General features: G+C 43.2%; 1 protein-coding gene across 6 annotated transcripts in view; it reads right to left on the minus strand.

The window, feature by feature from the left end:
- Nucleotides 1–20,985, minus strand: part of STK39 (serine/threonine kinase 39) — a 323,493-nt gene that overhangs the window by 292,372 nt on the left and 10,136 nt on the right. For 2 of the 6 annotated variants that reach the window (XM_049106330.1, XM_049106331.1), the window contains exon 1: nucleotides 4,715–5,015. The exons of 1 other annotated variant lie outside the window; for it this stretch is intronic. In XM_049106330.1, coding sequence (XP_048962287.1) covers nucleotides 4,715–4,925 — 211 coding nt within the window. In that variant the 5' untranslated portion in view covers nucleotides 4,926–5,015. Of the gene's footprint in view, nucleotides 1–4,714; nucleotides 5,016–5,328; nucleotides 5,601–5,654; nucleotides 5,791–20,985 lie in introns of those variants that run through there. 3 more of the 6 variants (XM_049106336.1, XM_049106335.1, XM_025460058.3) reach the window with 3 other exon arrangements.

Genomic DNA, 20,985 nt, shown 5'->3' on the forward strand with positions numbered 1-20,985 from the left:
TCACAGGTGAATTCTATAAAATAAATAAATAAAAGAGCATTTCTGTTATAAATGTACCTGCTGCCAATTATACACTTAAAAAACAGTTAAAATATAAATATTATGTGATGTGTATGTGTATGTTTTACCACAATAAATAAGTACAAAAAGAGTATTTCTACATGCATTTTCTCTTTCTCAAGTGAAATGATAATGAAAGCCGAAGCCCTGTTTTAGGCTATGCATCTAAGGCCTCTTTTAGTTTAAAAAAAAAAAAAAAAAAAAGGCCAGGGGCACCTGGGTGGCTCAGTTGACTGAACCTCTGACTCCTGATTTCAGCTCAGTTCGTGCTCTCAGGGTCATGGGATGGAGCCCCATCTGAGGCTCCACACTCTGCACAGAGTCTATCCCTCTCCCTCTGCCCCACTCCAAATAATACACTCTTAGGGGCTCTCTCTCTCTCTCAAATAAAATCTTATAATGGACGCCTGGGTGGCTCAGAGATTGGGCACCTGCCTTCAGCTTGGGTCATGATCCTGGGATCCAGGATCGAGTCCTGAATCGGGCTCCCTACAAGGAGCCTGCTTCTCCCTCTGCTTGTGTCTCTGCCTCTCTCTCTCTGTCTCTCATGAATAAATAAATAAATCTTTAAAAACAAATAAATAAATAAAATATTGTAAGAAAAACAAAAAAGGCCAAACTAGCAAGCCAACAGCAGTAGCAAAGCAGCCCCACCTAAAGGTCTAGGAGATGCACACTCAGTGCCCTGGCCCTCTGAGGTCCTCCAAAAACGACTGTGGGCCAGTGTAGCTCTCAACGTCAAGATCCCTCTAGAACATCCATAAAACCCCAAATCACAGAACTCTGCACAAACTCAGAGCACAGAGCAAACCGGGAGTACCCTGGGCTGCTTGCAGGAAAAACTGTTGCTCCTCGAAAATCTGGCCTTATGCCCCATTACCTGAGCTTGGGGAAAATGCATCTGTTTAAAAAAAAAAAAAAAAAGCATCACAGGAGAATAATAAAGTGTTCCGCGTAGTCCTTGGTCAAACTATGGCTAGGATTCTAGGAACTAAATTATTTTTGTTGACTAGGACCAAAAATTATATGTATTAATTTTTTTAAGATTTTATTTTTAAGCAATCTCAACACCCAATGTGGAGCTTGAACTCACGACTCCAAGATCAAGAATCCCACGCTCCGCGCCGGCTAAGCCAGCCAGGCGCCCCTAAATGTATTCCTTTCAAATCATTCTAAATGACCACTCAGGACAAAATAAATTGACACTGAGAAATCAAATACAAAACTAAAGAAAGGCTTGTCCTGAAAAAAAAAAAAAAAAAACCTAAGAAAATCAAACATCTTCTGAGGCACAAGTCTATTTAGGGCTTCTCTGAGGAAAATCAGCAAAGATCACAGCTCCTGCCGCAATTACCGGACTCAAATACAGAAACTCAGATGGCAGAGACTACAGAAGTTCCTCAAGGTTGTTCAATATTACTACAGATGCCAAAGACGGTATTTATGTGACTCACTGTTCTTTCTGTTCAACAAAGAAGTTCAACTATCATATCACCAACAAATAATTTTTCAATTGGCCTACCTTTGGGTACCCCTTACACTTCTAAAGAAGGAATCTGATGGGGGGGGGAATGGAGGGGAGAGGTGAGGAACAAAGATTCGTGAGGCTGAAGAGTATAAAGAGGAAAGAAAACCTGGCAAGAGCAGTTACTTGTGTGGGAGACAGAAATATCTGAAGTCTACTAAGACAAGAATATCGATGGCTAAAAGGAGTTTAATAACTTCACAACATTTTCACATTTTCAACCCCTAAGTATAAAGCTCTCCCCAAATAGACTTTACATCCTTTCCAGGTCATGCATAGACTTCTGAACCAGATTACCCATAAGAGCATTACAAATTCTCCATTGATCTTTTCACGGCACAAGAACAGTGAAAACTTTATTTTTTACACTTGCAAAATCCTGTGTTTATTTTTCTAAAATAGAAGTCAAACAACTGAACCTGTCTTGTTTGAACTTTAGTAAACCTACTCTCTCATAATCCTGAGGCCCCAATCTCTGCCCAGAAGGAAATGAAGAAAAAGTGCTCTGTGCCACGCTGCAAAGTTAAAACACAACACGCGGTGCCTCCCTCCGTCTTCTGCTCAGGCACACCCGAGCCTCCTGCTGGTGGCCGTTCACACTGCTGGAGCCCTATCATATGACACCTGCCGGGCGGAGGGGGAGGCAGAGGCTCTTCACCCGCATTCGTGTAGAAACTAGTTCAGTGTCTGAACTACTAACTTCTGTGAGTAATGTTTAAGTAAAAGTGCTTAACCACAAGTTCACTTGTAATCACTCAACTGGCATTAAACACTAAATGGAAATGGGTTTATAATTCCTTATAAACATTAAGCCCTTGCAAAACCCCTATGCCAGCAATCTGATTGGTCAATAACATGGCCCATGGACCATCTCTTAGCTGGAGAACAGAAGATACATTTAAAATGTAGAAAAGCCCTTTCCACAGGGTGAATGTGCAAAAACAGGAGAAGAAGCAGGTATTTCTGTTCTCAAATGCCTTAGGTAAACTGACCAACCATAATTAACAGTGCTGTCACCGAAAGCAGGAAGAAGCCCTGCAATTAAGCCCATCACTTAAATTAAAAGATTTTTATTCATTAGCTCACAAAACTAGTCGGCTCAAAATACGGTTTTCAATAAGCAAAGCTTACATTTCAACGTAATAATGGACAAAAATAATCATATAAATTGGTTATAACTAAATTCTGGTGTTCTCATGATCCCCACCACCACCCCCCCCTTTGTGCTCTCCCAGTGTTCACCCATCACCTCTTATACAATCATTTACATAAAGTTGCCAGGTCCTTGAGGGCAAGAACCTTTTTTTATGAAACTGCATACTGCTAACACGCAGCACAATGCTCAGGACATAAGAGACTCTTAGATGTTGTGGCACGAGTCAAAAAACAGGGGGTTACATGCTATAAAGTGTGTAAAAAGAGGGGTAGAGGAAGCCAATATGCTTCGGCTCAGGAAAAGCAAAAGGCTTCTCAAAGAAAATTCCCTCTGGCCGTGGGAGCTGAGTGAGATTCCCTGACAAAATGGGCACTCGGATGAGAGGAGAGTCTGTACCCAGACAGGAGGACTGGAAGGCCAGATGTGTCAAAGGACAACACAATGCTCAGGGCGCAGTCAATACACGCAGACCAGGGGAAGGGGCAAGCCTGCTGAGGGCAGGCAGTGAAGCTGAAAAACTGGAGGGGGCTTATATGCCACCTTCAAGCAGTTTTCATTGAGAAGCCCTTAAAGCCATTTAATCCAGAAAGTGACACAAGGACACATTCCCTGAGAATCTCTGGCCCAAACTTGTGAAAAGTCTGGGTTTCCAAAGAATGTTATATAGAGATGCCTATTTTAGATTATTTGAAGTTTCGGTATCCTTGGTTACCGTCCTGCCCATCATTTTCTCCTATAGATGAAATATACGCGTATTTCAGGCCATGCGGTTTCATTCCCACAGCAGCAGGTGATAAGGGCTCATTTGCAGGCCTCATGAAATTCCTCCGGTTTTAATTTTTTAAAGGGGGGGGGGGGGACGGGAGTCTGGAGAATTTTTTTTTTTTTTTTTTTTTTTAAGGAAAGCAAAACACATACCTAACATAAATACCCTAAATTCCTTTTTCATCACGGCACGTGCACACCGGGCCCCGGGGCAGCCGCCTGCCCCCCAGGCCCCCCAGGCCCCCCAGGCCCCCCAGGCCCCCGAGCTCCCCGACCCGGCTCCGCAAAAGGGCCTCGAGGGAGAGGTTCTGGGCCACGGGTCGGCGCACAGCCCCGGCCTTTCCCGTGCGAGGCCCGAGGAAAAGTCACGCCGCCTGCCTGCCGCGGGCCCGGACACGTTTTTGGAAACCGGGAGCCGACCGGGTGGCGGCGGGCGCGGGCGAGGACCCGGACCCGGACCCGGACCCGGACCCGGGGGAGGACCCGGGGGAGGACCGGGCGCCCGCTGGGTCCCGGGGCGGGGGCCAGGGATGGGGCCCGGGGCGCACCGGGCGGCGGGGCGGGCGCGGGGCAGCGGCATCCTCCGCGGCCTCGGGAGGGGCCCCGGGACCCACGGCGAGAGGCTGCTCGCGGGGCGCAGGGGCGCAGGGACGCCCGCCGAGGCCCCCGGGACGCGGCCCCCCCCGGGCGCGGCGCGGCGGCGCTGGAAGCCCAGGGCGGCGCCCCCGCAGCCCCGCCCGCCCCGCCCGCCCCGCCGCCCGCACCGGCTGCGGCCCCGCCGCTCGGCTGGAGGCTGACGCGGCTGCTCGGCGGCCCGGCTCCCCGGCTCGGCCGCCCCGGCTCCCCCGCTCCCCGGCTCCGCCATCCCCGGCTCCGCCATCCCCGGCTCGCCCGCTCCGCCGCCCCGCTCTCCGGCCCCCCATCCCCGGCTCCGCCATCCCCGGCTCCCCCACCCCCGCCCCCCCATCCGCCACCCGCCGCCCCGGCGATCCGGGAGATAAAAGTTTGCAGCGTGCGGCTCGTCTGCAGTGCGAGTCACATCCGCCGCGCCGCCGCCTGCAGCAGCAGCAGCGCTCAGAGAACGAACAAATAAATTAAAGGAAAAAAAAAAAAAAAAAAACTGTTGGAGCCGGTAGGCCCGAGGCCGGGCGCCAGCCTCCCGGCGAGCACGCAGCGAGCCCCCCCGGCCCCGGGCCCGCCGCACTGACCGATCACCTCCTGCAGCTCGTACGCGTCCCTGCAGATGGGCCAGCCGGCCGCCTGCGCCGCGGGGCCGGGGGCCGGGGCCGGGGCCGGGGCCGGGGCCGGGGCCGGGGCCGGGGCCGCGGGGGCCGCGGGGAACGCGGGGGCCGCCGCCGTCGCCGGGGCCGCGTGCTGGGGCGGCTGGACGTGCACGGGCGAGCCGCCGGGCTCCGCCATGATGCTCCGGGCGGCGGGAGGACGCGCGGCCGGCGGACGACCTTCCACTCGAAACTTCCCCGGCCTGGCCGCCGCCTCCCGCCGGCGCACGCCCTCCCCGCCGCGCCGCCGCCGCCGCCGGAGCCCCGAGGGGAGGGAGCAGGGAGGCCGGGCCGCGCGGAGGGCGGAGGCAGCGCGGGGGGGGGGGGGGGCGCCGCGGCCCCGAGCCTCGCGCGCGCCGCTGCCGCCTCCGCGGGAACCGCCGCCTCCCCCCACCCCCCGCCCCCCGCCCCGCGCCCGGCGCCGGCGAGCCAGGCGGGCTCGGTCCGCTCGGCCCGGCCTCCCGCGGCGCCCGGGTCCCCGGGGCGGGCTCGCGCGACGCCCGCTGAGCCGTCCCGCAGGCCGGGACCCCGCCGCGCGTCACCTGCCAGCATCCCCTTCGCACCTTCGCCTCCGAGGTTCAAGCCCCCGCCCCCCCCCGAGTGCAGCGTGATTCCTCGGGTCCCGGCGGTCCGCAGGCTCCTTCGGGACGTGGTCCAAGGGCCCGTGCGTGGGACCCGAGCAAATGGAAGGGGTCGCGCGCCCTGTGGCCGACTGTGGCCTCCGCCGCAGGCCGCACTGGCCCCCGGCGACCGCGGCAGGCGTTTCTCTTGCAGCGCACACTGCGCCCTAAACGAGCTGCCGAAAACTTTTGGTTCATTCATTGCTGCTTTCTTTCCCCAACTCCCCCCCCCCGCCCCCCGAAATTACCTCATCTTTACCGCTGCTGTGGTTGAACCTTAGGTCTTCCTAATTACGGGTGTCGTGTTGCACACTGATGTTCCCTGGGTTCCCTCCGTAGCGATGACCTGATGACCTAGACGACACCACCCTCGTCTGAAGCAGAAACGGTGCAGGGAACCAAGGGTCCGCTGGGTCATTTTGCCCAAATTTTCTTGTGTGATTTTCATGACAACGGCTGAAGAAATGCATTAGAGTAATGAGCATTATTTAAAAAAAAAAAAAAAAAAGGGCTCTAAGAAGTGGGTGATATGCTATATGTTGGCAAATTGAACTCCAATTTAAAAAAGGGGGAGGCGGATCCCCGGGTGGCCCAGCGGTTTAGCGCCACCTGCAGCCCGGGGCGTGACCCTGGAGACCCGAGATCAAGTCCCACATCAGGCTCCCTGCATGGAGCCTGCTTCTCCCTCTGCCTGTGCCTCTGCCTCTCTATCACGAATAAATAAATAAAATCTTAAGAAAAAAAAAAAAAAAAGCTCTAAGAAAGACTGTAATGCTTTGTCTTCTGCGTTTAAACACAAAAATCTCAATATTTTTTTGGAAGACAAGAGGAAAGTCAGAAATTCATTAGGAGAAATGTTATATGTCTAATCAAACAGGGATCTAAACTAAACCGAGTGTGCTTAATCTCATAGCATTACGGAACAGATGGGGTTCAGCAACTACGGTGCTCTGGTCTATAAGCAGAAATTTATGCTGAACTAAGAAAGTATACATCTTTTATGCATGGGTGTTCAAAAACTGCGTATTGATTTTAATCAAGAAATACAACTTGATGAACAAATAAATTCTAGGCCTCTGATGTGTTCAGTGGGGAGGAATAGGGAAGAGGGGAACTCTCTTTTTCAAGGGCTGCTCCCCATCCCAAAGAACTTTTAAGGGAAAAGAAAAATGATTACAGGAATATGACCCCCATTTCCTCATGTGAATTTATATTTTGAATTTCAAATCATGAACTGAGACCGTGAAGGCCAGGAAAGTTCTTGGAACTTAATTGGAAAATATGATGTTGTCAGCACCAATAGCACGGATTTGAATCAAACACAGATCACTTAGTTTCCTACAAAGAACAACTGTTCCATAGTCACATACCAGATATCTGTACCCAGCCCACCACTTTCCAAATGGCTACCAGAATGACGCCTGGCAAACGGTGATGACTCAGTGCAGACCCATCACTACTACCTGTAAGTCTGTTTAAAGAAGAATGTTTACTATTGGTGGCCTTCGGAATCCTTTTTATATCTAAAGAAAAGAACATGAATTATATTTTTTAATTATAAGCACTAGATTAGAATTTTAAGTTAATGTTTTCATAAACACTTGAATAAAGTGGTACTTAAAACTTAGAAATATGTTTGGGGGGGAGGGAGGGACACCTGGGTGGCTCAGTGGTTGAGCATCTGCCTTTGGTTCAGGTTGTGATCCCAGGGTCCTGGGATCAAGACCCACAACGGGCTCTCCACAGGGAGCCCGCTTCTCCCTCTGCCTATGTCTCTGCCTCTCTCTGTGTGTCTCTCATGAATAAATAAAATCTTTAAAAAATTTTAAAAAAATACACTGGGGCACCTGGGTAGCTCAGTCAGTTAAGGGTCTGCCTTAGGCTCAGATCAGGATCCTGCGGGGCATGGGATGGAGCCCAGCATCAGACTCCCTGTTCAGTGGAGTGTCTGCTTCTCCCTCTGCCCTTCCCCCAACACCTGCTTGTGTGCTTGCTCTCTCTCTCTGTCTCTCTCTCTCTCTCTCTCTCTCACTCGCTCTCTCAAATAAATAAGTAAAATCTTAAAAAAAAAATTAGAAATGTGTATTTAAAAAATTTTTAACTGACAGGCAATTTTCCCTGAAAGCCCATTACTGAATTTAAACTGAAAGATGGCAGGGGAGGAAGCCTTTAAAATATAAACAAGGTTTACTTCAATACATAAAGAATACATCCAGTTAGAGATTTAAAACAGAAAAAATGAGAGTCTCAATTTTGTTAAGCTTTTACAACTGCCTCATTATATGTCATGGTTTCTCTAGTTCAGCACTTCTGATATTTTTTGCCAAATAATTCTCTGTGTTGTAGAGGTCTGTTTTCCTGACCTCTACTCACTAGATGCCAGTAGCAGCCCCACTCTCAGTCATGACTATCAAAAATATCTCCAGACATTGCCACATGTCCTCTGAAGAGCAAACCGCTGCCTTAGATAAACTATTTATACAAAACTGTCATCTTATAAACAGAGTCTTGCAGTAGTTATTTGCTTTACAAAGAGCTTATATAGGGTTCAGTTAGTTATTCACAAATCCTGAAGGGATCAGAATCTGCCACCCCAAAATATGCCACTTTGGCATAAGAGCTATTTTGAGCTGAAGGCAATTAAGAAACAACAGACACAGGAAAAGCTCTCTGCTCTCCCCTATCTGCCTAAAAGCAGGGCATAAATTTCCCTTTTGTAAATGGAATTTCCATTCATAAAGGAAATTTCCATTTGTAAAGGTGCCCCCTCTCCCATACCAGAAAGAGGAGAATGACTCTTATCAGGAAATGGCACTGAAATGAGTCTGCATGAACAATCTGTATCTATCAGTAGTTTACCTTCCCATGATTTACCCCTGCTAGAAGCCAACCCCCTTATTCCCTTGTCTAACCACTACTCCACAATTTATCACCCTTTGTTAAAATGGTATATAAGCCCCCGATTCCACCTGCCTCTTTGAGTTATTCATCACTGAGTACTCCCACATAGATGGTCATTGCCATCTGCAAACAAACTTTGTTCTCTCCTTTGTTGACCTGTCTTTTGTCAGTTCAATTCTCAGGCCTCCGGTTACTAAATTTGGGAGGTTAGAGGGAGTTTTTTCCTCCTCTACAACTCTTTGAACATCTAAGAGAAGATGTGTGGTGGAGGGCAGCCCAGGTGGCTCAGCAGTCTGGTGCCTGCCTTCGGCCCGGGGCCTGATCCTGGAGTCCTGGAATCGAGTCCCACATCAGGCTCCGTGCACAGAGCCTGCTTCTCCCTCTGCCTGTGTCTCTGCCTCTCTCTCTCTCTCTCTCTCTCTCTCTCTGTGTCTCTCATGAATAAATACAATCTTAAAAAAAAAAAAAAGATGTGTGGTGGAGTGGTTAGCATAATGGCTGACACATAGTAAATGTTCAATAAAATGAAAACCCTCATCAATGTCATCATTATGATCGTTATCTGCCAAGATTCATAACAAAATATACAGAAGAAAGATACATAATAATGGCAAAGTGTACTGAATGTAAGCTCCCCAAGGGCAAAAATTTTTGTTCCTCTGGTTCACTGCTGTTTCCCAGTGCCTGGAATAACATCTAGCACGGAATATACTCAGTAAATATTTGTTGAATGAATATAACACTTTTTAAATGTATAAAAACATGCTTTTAAACATCAGAATGAGTCAGCTATGTCAAGGGTGGATTACATGGGAGGAAACTGGAGGCGGAGAGACCTATTTGAAAGCCACTGCTAGAGTCAAGTTAGAGAAATGTGCATGTGAATAAAACTCATGATATTGAAGATAATGATGAGGGGGTAGGTTTAAGAATTATTTAAGGAGCAGAGAAATTGAACTTGATGACAGATGAGAGTCCTTTGAAGATCAAATTGCCCCAATGCGTTAAAAAAGTAGATGTACACAAGCACAATTTATAAAATGTTTTAAAAATCCATCTTTTGAAGGAACGGGAGGCTCTTGATTGACAGATGGTCTTTCTCCCATGGCTAACCTATAATCTACTGCAAACTCACTGCCATCGCGTGGTGGGAAAAGGCCAGATGTTCTTGGGTGTGAAGAAAATCTATCATCATATCTTCCATCTCCAACTCTCTCATACTGACTCTTTTAGTAAATGTGTTTGAGGGTAAAATTGTGAAGGAGCTGGATTTTCTTTTAAGCAATTGCTTCCAAAGACAAGGATCCAATATTTTTGAGTGAGGGTGATGGCAAGGCATAGTAAAAAAAGGGATGGGTTTAAGTCAGTAATAGCTGGACTGAAATAGTTGCTCTGCACTTATTAGCTGGTAGCTTAAACTCTCTGAGCCTGTTTTCTTAAAATAAGGACAATCACCCCAGGATGACTGGGATGCTGGAAGGACGAAATGAGCTGGTATGTGCAAACAGCTGAACCACCCCACACACTAGTGCCTCCAAAATTTTGGACTAGGAGGGACTCAGGGGTGGTGGCCTCAGGGGAAGGTATGTATTGTAGGTTGAATTGTGTCCCCTAAAAAGATATATTGAAGTCCTAAACCCCAATACTTGTGAATATGACCTTATTTGGAAATAGGGTCTTGGCAAATGTAATCAAGTTAAGATTAGGTCATACTGAATTAGGTTGCGCCCTATTCCAATGACTGATACCCTTCTAAGGAAAGGAAATTTGGACCCAGAGACACAGACACACACAGGGAGAATGCCAGGTGACCAAGGAGGCAAAGATTGCAGTGATAAGCCTATAAACCAAAGAATGCCAAAGGCTGACAACAGCAACCAGAAGCTAAGGGAGAGGAATGAAACAGATTCTCCCTTAGAATCTCCAGTAGGAACCAACCCTGCCAATACCTTGATTTTGGATTTCTAGACTTCAGACTGTGAGCAAATACAATTCTGTTATTTTAAGCCACTCAGTTTGTGGTACTTTGTTACAGGAGCCCTAGGGAACTAATATAGCAGGATTACAGGATTTGTTCTTTAGCCAACTGCATTTTATTCGGACCAACTTTAGCAAAGAGCACTAATGGAAATTAGCCACTCCTTTGGAGCCACCACATTACCAAAACCCTGGGTTTTACAACTTGTTTTTAATATTATTTAAAAAAAAAACCTGCAGAATAAATATCTGAATGAATTCTTGGCAGAGATGTCAAATGTCCATCTGAAAAATGCATTCAAGAATATATGAACCTTTCCAGCTTTAAAAACCCACTTAGCATACTTAATGATAGAGATGTCATGTGCTTTCCACCAGCACAGCTGATGCTATCTGTCGTCTAAAGTCCAGAACTGGTGTGATTCTATTTTATTAGGCTTAACACAATTCAGTGTTAAGGTGTCATTAGTGCTTATTTCCCCACCAGAAATGGAAAAAAAAAAAAAAAGGCTTAAATCTATTTTAAGTTGAATTATTGCAAAGACACTGCTTCTTAAATTTATCACATGTGATTAAGGAATTAAACTTATATGAATTAGAACTTGCAGACATGTGTTTTCATTTATTTCTCAACCAGCTCTTGAAATTGACTTTCTATTGCATTTATTACAGGCAAAATTTCTGTGGTGACAGTTAATGCCTCTTCATTAATCCTCAGAGGTTTCTGACCCTGATAGAAAGGTCTCTGGTTCTGATAGAAAGAGGTCTTACTGGAAGCCCTAATCTCTGTACCAATAGGGGAAGACCTCCATATTTGGCAAGGTTTGCCCATTTTCTAAAACATCCAAAGGCATTATGGTAAATCTGTGTGGCACACATATTTCTTTCATGATGTAATCTATCTAAGACCTGATACTCCTGTCCCAGGTAGAATGATATTAAAATGTAATTAAAAGCAATTTGTTTCTTTAGTGCTAACTCCATTGAAGAATCTCAAATAGGAATCCCATTCATTATACAAAAACAGTACTTTCCGGAAAATACTTTGTTCATCCCTCTCACCTTCAGATTTTTCCAAACACCAAAGATATCTCAATGCCTCTCTCTATTAAAAAATCTCCTCCCTTGGGGATCCCTGGGTGGCTCAACGGTTTGGTGCCTGCCTTCGGCCCAGGGTGTGATCCTGGAATCCCAGGATCGAGTCCCACATAGGGCTCCCTGCATGGAACCTGCTTCTCCCTCTGCCTGTGTCTCTGCCTCTGTGTGTGTGTGTGTGTGTGTGTGTGTGTGTGATGAATAAATAAATAAAATCTTTAAAAAATAATAAAATAAAATAAAATAAAATGAAATGAAATAAAATATCTCCTCCCACCAAAAGTGTTCACCCTAAACACATAAAACACCTAAACCCTAAACACGTTTCCATCTCTGCCTCTCTGGCTTCCCTGACAAACTCAAATCTTTTTTTTTTTTTTTTTAAACTCAAATCTTTATCAGGAACAGTATCTTGGGTTACATGCATTCTGAGACAAAGGAGGACCAGGAGCTGGCCTGGCTTGTAGGGAGGGCTATGTAATAAAAAACTTGTAATTTAACCTATTAATATTCTTTCATTCAGAAAATACATTTCTAGGGACTATAATTTGCATGGCACTTTGCCAAATGCTGTAAGAAAATAAAAGACTGAACTACCTCCACCCTTAAGAATGGTATGACCCATAATACCCCACTTTATCCAGTGTCCAATCTTCCAGGGACCCAGCCACCTCCTAAAGTTACCAAAACATGTGAACAGCTAGAGATCGTAGAGATGTCATATGATGGGTCAGTTCGCTGCTTGAAATAAATAACTTCCTTTGTTATTGACCGGCAAAGTCTAAACAACAACAAAGCAAAACCATGCCCTTCTGGGTGGTAAAGTCAAGGATCTTAAGAGAAATAGCAGGAAATGGCAAGAAAATTAAAGTGAATTTCAGACAAAAAAGAGCAGAAGGAGAGGTGGATATTAGAGGTAGGCAGAGATACTTTGAGAGGTAGATGCCTTTGAAATCAAGCAGAAGAGGACAGCAGAAATGGCCTTGAAGAAGGAAAAGAATTAGGATGGAAGGAAGTTCAGTATCGGGGCCAGACCTGCATCAAAGGAGACGCAGGCCAGGTGCAAGCGCATATGCCTACACAGTGTGAGCAGTGGGACCATGTCACGCTGAACAGCGCTGGCCCAGCACGGCATGTTGTCATGCCAGAAAGCTAGCCCAATGTTGCCAGATCTTCCGGTTGTTTCAAGAGAAGCCAACAAATCTGATTTCATGTGAAATTTTTCAGTTTTTAAATATTGGCCCAACGTTATACAATGCTGCACGGAATCTGATACCATATATATAGTGTGTTAAAACAAGAAAACACTAAGCAGAGTCTTTGAATAAGGACCTACTTAGTGAAACATGGATCAGAATGATAAAGTCCAAATTGAAGGTAGTCATTATCTGGAGAGGATAGGCAGGGGAAAGACACACAAAGGGCTTCTATGGCATCTGTAATGTTTTATCACTTTAATAAAAATCTGTAATAAATACAGTAAAGTGGTAAGATTTGTTAGACTGGATGACAAGTCCATGAATTTTTATTGTATTAGTATCCCTACTGTGCTGTATCTTTGAAATACTTCACAATTATGAAACAGTGATACGTGCATGCCAAACATTTCTAGTCTGAATCAGACCAATGAAGCACCATTTTACAGCCTTTGCATAGCGTATTTCAAAAAAAAAAAAAAAACAGACATAGAACCCATGCTCGGATTAGGCCAGGGAGGAAAGCACAGGTGATCCAGGTGTTTTTCAGGCTGGGTGGGCATTAGAATCACCTGAGCATCTTGTTAAAACTCTTCAGGCCTGGGTGTCACCTATGTTCTACTAAGCCATACCCGGCCAGTAGTAACTGGGCATCGAGAGGATTCTAATTGTCAGTCCAAATTGCAAATAACTGTGAAGGCCCTAAGACTATCACTATGATACAGGAAAGCCACAATAGCTTAAAGCACCAGATCCAGGCGGTTCCCGGCAAGGGGACAACCTTAAAAGACTCAATGGTCCCTGATGGCTTTCCTGAATTAGATGTAACAGACAACATTCAAAGCAAAATACCAATTAAAAACAGATGAGTCTTTTTGAAATAATAACTATTTTTGAAAATATTTTCATTGAAATGGTTAGAATAAAATACTATTCAGTGCATTATTTTAAAGAAACAAACTATGTATCTACCATGTGTGAGCTTTGGGCATAGGACTGTGGAATGATAGAAAGATGAATGAGGCATGACCTTGCTCTCAAAGTTTAACATCTAATGGGACAGACATGTAAACAAATAATATATCCCTCGGGGACAGGGAGATCAGTCACATGTACAAGACTGTAGTTTTGCCTCAAAAACTCCAAAACTAGACCATGAAGTTATTGGGCCACAGGGTCCTATTTCAACCATTCTCTCTGGTGGCCTGGGTTTGATGGAGAGCCCTGAAGCTAGGAGAGAACAGAATGGAGAAGAAGAGGCATTCAAGACAATTTTAAACTGCAGATGGTATTAATACATGAAAGGTTCAAAACTGATGAGTATTGAAAGAATGTTCTTGTCATAATCAGGCTTACCCACAAAAATTAAGCTTTTACATACACTTATTTTATTTTTTTAAGATGATTTATTTATTTGAGAACGAGCATGAGCAGAGGGGAGAGGCAGAAGGAGAGGGAGAGGGAGAAGCAGACTCCCCACTGAGCCGGGAACCTGACCTGAGGCTCAATTCCAGCACCCTGAGATTATGACCTGAGCTGAAGGCAGAGGCTTGGCCAACTGAACCACTCAGGTGCCCCTTTTACCTTGATTTAAAGAGATTTTTTTTTTCTTTGATAGAAGACTTCTGTGTGACTGTTTCAGAAGCCCACATGTGAATCAATCACTGAGAAAATGAATGAAACTTTAACCCTCATAACAAAGATAACTTTGGATCATAATATATTGCTTTAGGGTAATTTTCAGTAATGTCTATAATTCCTTTCACAATAATATCAACGACTACAGTTTATGGAGACAGTGTACCAAGCATTTTACTTACATTCTATCAGTCGCCCTTCACCTACAACTTGATGATGTAGACCACATTTTATGCATTTTTATAGATGGAGAAGCTGAAGGTTATAATGGCTGAGTAACTTAAACTGAACCCTAATCCAGTTTATCTGTAGTAGAGCCAGGATTCAAATCTGCTCGGTGCAACTCCAAAGTCAGAAAGTTAAACTTTGTACTCTATCCCTCTATCCCTTGACAAGATATATTTGCTATTACTACATTAAAACTTTTAAACAAAATTTTATTAACTAAATTAAATTACAATTTAATTTTAAAGTGACTACTGATATGTGATGCAGTTTAATGACACTTAAAGCCAGAAGAGTAGATAGTCAAGAATGGAGTATTCCTTCTTAAAACAATAACTTTTGGCAATTTTGAGTTTAGAGACAGATATTCCATATGTGCCTCTATACCTCCATCCAAATATTATAAATATTACTTCTAAAACTACCTTTGTGCACCATAAATAATACTCTGTGAACAACGGCTATTGTTAATCTTTGTTTTTAAAATGCTGAAGTAACCATTAGTTTGAATAATCAATATAAATAATTTATTAGTTTGGTCTTCAAATGAAGTAAAAGCTGTATGACAGTGTTTCATGGTCCATTACCTAAATGGCACGGTTAATTCAGTCAAGTAGCAAATAATTTTCAAATCAATTGTTCCTCAAATACAAAGGATAGTCGTATATATAAGCAATTCAAGAGACTAGAAAAGGTCGAGTATTATTATAGAACTTTGAAACACTTTTCAGTAGATAACCCAATAATTCTTTTTCATTTTTATTAGTTTAAATCTTTAAAAATTTCATTAAAACATAAAAGAAAATTTTGAAAAAAGAATCACAATTTCTTGTGTTACTGTCGAGTCATTTAATCCACACATTATTTGGATATTGGGAATCATAGCAAGCTTATCATTTTGTCTCCTTGTGGCTGTGCTCTCAAACAGGTCAGTCCCTACCTTAACCAACTGTGTGCATAAAGAAAAGGCACTATTTTTTTCTCTTCCATGAAAATGTGTGGCCTATTTTGTATTTCATGTAGATATCATACTGATTTAATTCAGCAAGTGAAATACTCTCCATACTGAAAGAAAGAGCATATGGAAGTAACATCATAAAATAATAGGATATTATTTTATTGGCACAAATATTTTCTTAAAAGATAGCAAGAATATTTTTGTGAAGTGAAAAGCAGCAATCCCGTAACCCAAAGGCTCATATATCTGTTGACAGAATTAGAGCACTTGCTTTTTCCAATAAGCAATTAACATTGGGAATAATTGCTGATGACAAAATTACAAAAGAGCTTCATTTTAAAAAATTACTTTCCTTTTGAATATACATTACAAGTTATAAAAATTTAGAGATAGAAAGTATGCAGAGTGAACACTACTCCTTCCTGCCCTCATCTTCCATCCATGTGGTTTTCTTTCCTAGAAGCAGTTACTATTACCTTGTCCTTGCATCCTTCAAGAGATACTCCGTGCATATGCAACTATATTAACATATTATTTTCTTTATAAATGGCAATACCTACTGATCCTTAGCCGCACCCACTGTTTTACTTACCAAATGTTTTGGAAAAGGTGTCATGAGCCTTTTTTTTTTTTCAGACCTTCTTTTTACTTTTTAACTAAGTTATAATTTGCGTTCATGAAGAAGCAAGATTCAATTTGATGCATTTTGAGAACTGAATACAGGAGAATAATCACTTCCCAAAGCAAGATATAGAACATTTCATAAGTATTCCTCCTAAAAGCTAATTAACATTCCATTACATGGATGTGCCCTGATTGATTTAACCAGACTTTTATCAATGAACTCTTCCACTGTTACAAACACGACTGCAGTGAAAAATATGCATGTGTCCAAGTGTACCTGTGGGAAAATTCCTAAAAGTAGGATTGCTGTACGAAGGGGTATGTGCATTTTTAATTTCAAAGGATACTGTAAACCTACCATAGGGGCTGTACCAATTTACACTCCTGCTAACAATGTATGAAGATTCCCTTTGCTGTATACTATGGTTACAGAACTGTCTGATTTGGGTCCATCTGGTAGGTGAAAAAAATGTATGATTTTAGTTTTTTTTCCTCTCATCTGGAGGGATGATGAGCATCTTTTTTCTATGTTTAAGAGCCAGGAAACAGCTTCACTCCAAAAGACAATGTGAGTGAAAGCAAAGATGCTGTAAAGCCTGGGCCATGCATCTGAGGTGATGAACAGTAACAGAGAAGACCTGACATTTACTCTGACCTTTCAAGAGAAGCTGGACAAAGTAATGTTTTTGTGAGGACAATAGAAACTTGATAAAACTTGATATTTTCAGTATGATCTGAAAAGACGATGCCAAATCTTAAATGGGAAACTCCAAGAAACCAAACATCTAAGAAAGTATGCTGGACCAAATCACAAATGAAGACAATGCTAATTTGTTTCTTCAACATAAATGGTATTGTCCATGCTGAATTAATCTTCAAGGTCAAACAGTCAGGCAAGCTTATTATGCAGAAAGTCTAAAACATTTGTGGGATTGTGTGCTGCACATATCATTGCTTGATCATCCATTTTATTCACATTTTGCTCTGAACAACTTTTGGCCGGTTTTTAACATCAGAGCAACTCTAATCAGAGCAACTTTACAAAAGAAAAGAAAACTTGCCACTGAGGATATTCAAAAGGGCGTGATTCCAGTTCTAATGGCAATTTCAACAGAAAAGACTCAAAATACTTGGGGTAATACTTGAAACAACACTGCAGTTCCCCATGTGATTTATTTGAAGGGAACAATACTCCCTTAGATTTAGAAGTTCTTTTAAATTGGTTCCATTGCTGGTTCATTACATCATTTTTGCCATCTTAATCTATCAGTTAGAGACTTAAAATCCTGCAACTTCCCTCACTCCCTCCAGTAAAGTACCTCTGGAACACCAGAGCAACAGAAAGAACATTATTGTTGAATTCATTAGACTCTCGCTTATTTGTTGCAAAATATTAAGTCATTTCTTTTTGAGGGGCCTTAGTTTTCTTTTCTGTTAAGTTCAAAAAACAAATTTACTTGCCCAATTAACCAATAAAGTTCTCTTCCACCTCCTTTGAATGTAATTATTGATAGACTGAGAAATAGCCATTAAAAACAAAATTCTTGGGCAGCCCGGGTAGCTCAGCGGTTTAGCGCCGCCTTCGGCCCAGGGCCTGATCCTGGAGACCCGGGATCGAGTCCCACGTCAGGCTCCCTGCGAGGAGCCTGCTTCTCCCTCTGCCTGTGTCTCTGCCTCTCTCTCTATGTCTCTCATGAATTAATAAATAAAATCTTTAAAATAAATAAATAAAATAAAAACAAAACTCTTGAGATTTCAAAAGCTGGTTATGAAAAATTTAGTTTTCAAATTAGGAAGTATTTCCTTTTACCAGCACCATGACTTAAGGAAAAATATGTATAAAGATTTATTGTCAGAGTTTATTCACAAAGAATGGAATACATTCTAGCTAGTTAGAAAGTAAGGTATTTATTGCAGGATATTAAAAGACTTTCAGATCTTGGTGAAGGAATAAAAGGACTGAGTCTGGGTTGAACTTTCAGAAAAAATTCCACAGTTACATTGTAGTATTGGGGCACTATACTGCATTGAATAGTATCCTCCCACAATTCATGTCTACCTGAAACCTGTCAATGTGACCTGACTTGGAAATGAGACCTTGCAGATACGGTCAAGTTAAGATGTTCTGGATTAGGGTTGGCCTTAATGGAATGGCTGGTGTCCTGAAAGAAGAGTAAACAGAAGAGACACAGACACATGAGAGGACATGTGAAACTAGAGGCAGAGAAGGGTAGGGATGCATCTGTAAGCCAAGGAATGCCAAGAATTGCCTGAAACAGTCAGAAACTAGAAGTAGGGAAAGGGTGCCCCTAGAGCCTTCAGAGGGAGCACGCATGGCCTGACTGACTTCAGATTCCTAGCCTCTGTAAAAGAATAAATTTTTGTTGTTTTAAGTCACCCCAGTTTTGTGGTTTTTTGTTCTGGCAGCCGTAGCAAACTAAGATAGGCACCAGGGTAGCTCCTGAATCTTCCATAGTCAGGGATCCTCTAGTTCCAGAACCACTCTTCCACTTCTGTAGCTAATAAGCCTTCAAGGTGAGCAAACCAATAGGATTAGAACCTACCATATTCAGGAAGTTGTCATAACTGCTGCTGGCTCCAGAATTGTGCCACACTTGCTAAGAACAATCTACATCTTGCATTAAAACCTCATGGAGGGGCACCTGGGTGGCTCAGCATCAGTGTCTGACTCTTGATTTCCACTCAGGTCATGATCTCAAAGTTGTGGAATCGAGCTCTGATGGGATCTGCGCTCAGCGTGGAGTCTGCTTGAGATTCTCTCTCTCCCTCTGCCTCCCCTACCCATTTTCTCTCTCAAAATTAATAAATAAAATCTTTTTAAAAAAGACATTGTAGCATGGTCTTTGAACAGCGGAACCTTAGCAAAAACTCCCACAAAGAAAGCAAATACCACTATCATTGTTTTTGGCAATGATAGAGGGAAAAAAATGCAGCAGAACCACAGCCTATGCCTCACAGTGGCAAGTGCATCTGATTAGTTGATTCTATAGCACATCCAGAACCTAGATGCAAGGGAGTCTGGGAAGTACAGTTAGTTTTTTAGTCTCCACAGTACAGGAAAATGGGATAGATGTTAAGCATCAATCCACTGTATCTACTACAGAGGGTTCATTAAATTCTTCACTGAATTCAGAAATTACCAGCATTAGAGTTATTAAATAATTTAATTTCCTGAACCTCAGTTATTTCATCTGTATAAAACTAAGATCGGAGGTAATTTTCAAGGTACACTCCAGATTTTAAAATTCTGAATTTTGGGGGATCTCTGGGTGGCTCAGCGGTTTAGCGCCTGCCTTTGGCCCAGGGCGCGATCCTGGAGTCCCAGGATCGAGTCCCACGTCATGCTCCCGGCATGGAGCCTGCTTCTCCCTCTCCCTCTGCCTGTGTCTCTGCCTCTCTCTCTCTGTGTGTGTGTGTCTCATGAGTAAATAAATAAAATCTTTAAAAAAAAATTCCGGGGCACTGAGGTGGGCACTTGACGGGATGAGCACTGGGTGTTATTCTGTATGTTGACAAACTGAACACCAATAAAAAATAAATTTATTTTAAAAAATTCTGAAGGGGATCCCTGGGTGGCGCAGCGGTTTGGCGCCTGACTTTGGCCCAGGGCGCAATCCTGGAGACCCGGGATCGATTCCCACGTCGGGCTCCCGGTGCATGGGGCCTGCTTCTCCCTCTGCCTTTGTCTCTGCCTCTGCCTCTCTCTCTCTCTCTGTGTGACTATCATAAAAAATAAATAAATAAATAAATTAAAAAAATAAAATAAAAAAAAATAAAAAATTCTGAATTTTTAAACCACATGTTAATCTGTACCAAAAAATACGGTTCTACATGTATATATTCACATAGTTTCCTAGACTTTTTTGACAAAATAGAGCTCTACAGCATTGCCATGCTAACATCATGTAAACTTTCAATTGACTAAAGTTTAAAGGGGTGCCTAGGTTAGATTTACTCTTTGGAGAAGAACTTCCATAAGGATGTGTGTGTGTTTGTGTGTGCACGCTTGTGCATACATGTATGAATGTACTGTTCACGTAAACTCAAGTCAACTAAATTTTCTCATGACTAAAATTTCTTGTGACAAGGTAAAAGCAAATTGGCAAAAATTCAATAAAATAGTTGATATTGACAACAAATTGGACTCTGCTTGATATTTTTGTCTGGTTTTGAATTCTTATATTTGCTTTCTATTTTCTTTTTTTCTAAAATGAATCAAGCCCATGAAACTTTGCATGAGTAAGGTTTTCCAGATCTTAAAAAAGAAATAATAAGTTGTAGGTATGATTTATCATGTTGAATAACTATCATAAAATTAAAATTTTTATTAACCTTATAATTAATTACATATGAATTGGCTGATTGCTTATAATTTTATTGCTAATTTATTTTTACACTAGATGGAGATCTTACATAATATTCTTATCCTTAACATTCAGTATATTATAGATTTGTGAAAGGATCACAAATTATTTCACACCCTGTATCCAAATCCCTTCATGGTGTGACTTTTCAGCTCCTTCCATTAACAGGTTGGAGTCTTTCTTCCTACCTCTGGAATCTGGGCTGGTTTTGTGACTTGCTTTGGCCAATGGACTGCTATGGAAGCAATGTGTGACAGTTTCATCAGAACTTTAAGAGTCTTTGGACACTTCCACTACCTCTGTTAGAAACTTACCAAGTAACTATGTGCAGAAGCCTAGGCTGGTCTGCCGGGGGGGAGGGGGGGTAAGAAACAACATGGAAGAGTGCCATGACACCTTGGCCAACCACCAGCTACCCCCAACCAACCTGGCAGCTGGTCCCAGTCAATGGGCTAGCCAAGCTGAGACAAGAAGAGCCACCTAGCTGAGCCCAGGCTACATTGCTGACCTGCAGAACCACTTATTAAATAAATGGTTATTGTTTAAAAGACTTTTGGAGAAATTTGTTATGCAGCCAAAG

This window comes from Canis lupus, chromosome 36, assembly GCF_003254725.2.
Source record: "Canis lupus dingo isolate Sandy chromosome 36, ASM325472v2, whole genome shotgun sequence".
NCBI lineage: Eukaryota > Metazoa > Chordata > Mammalia > Carnivora > Canidae > Canis > Canis lupus.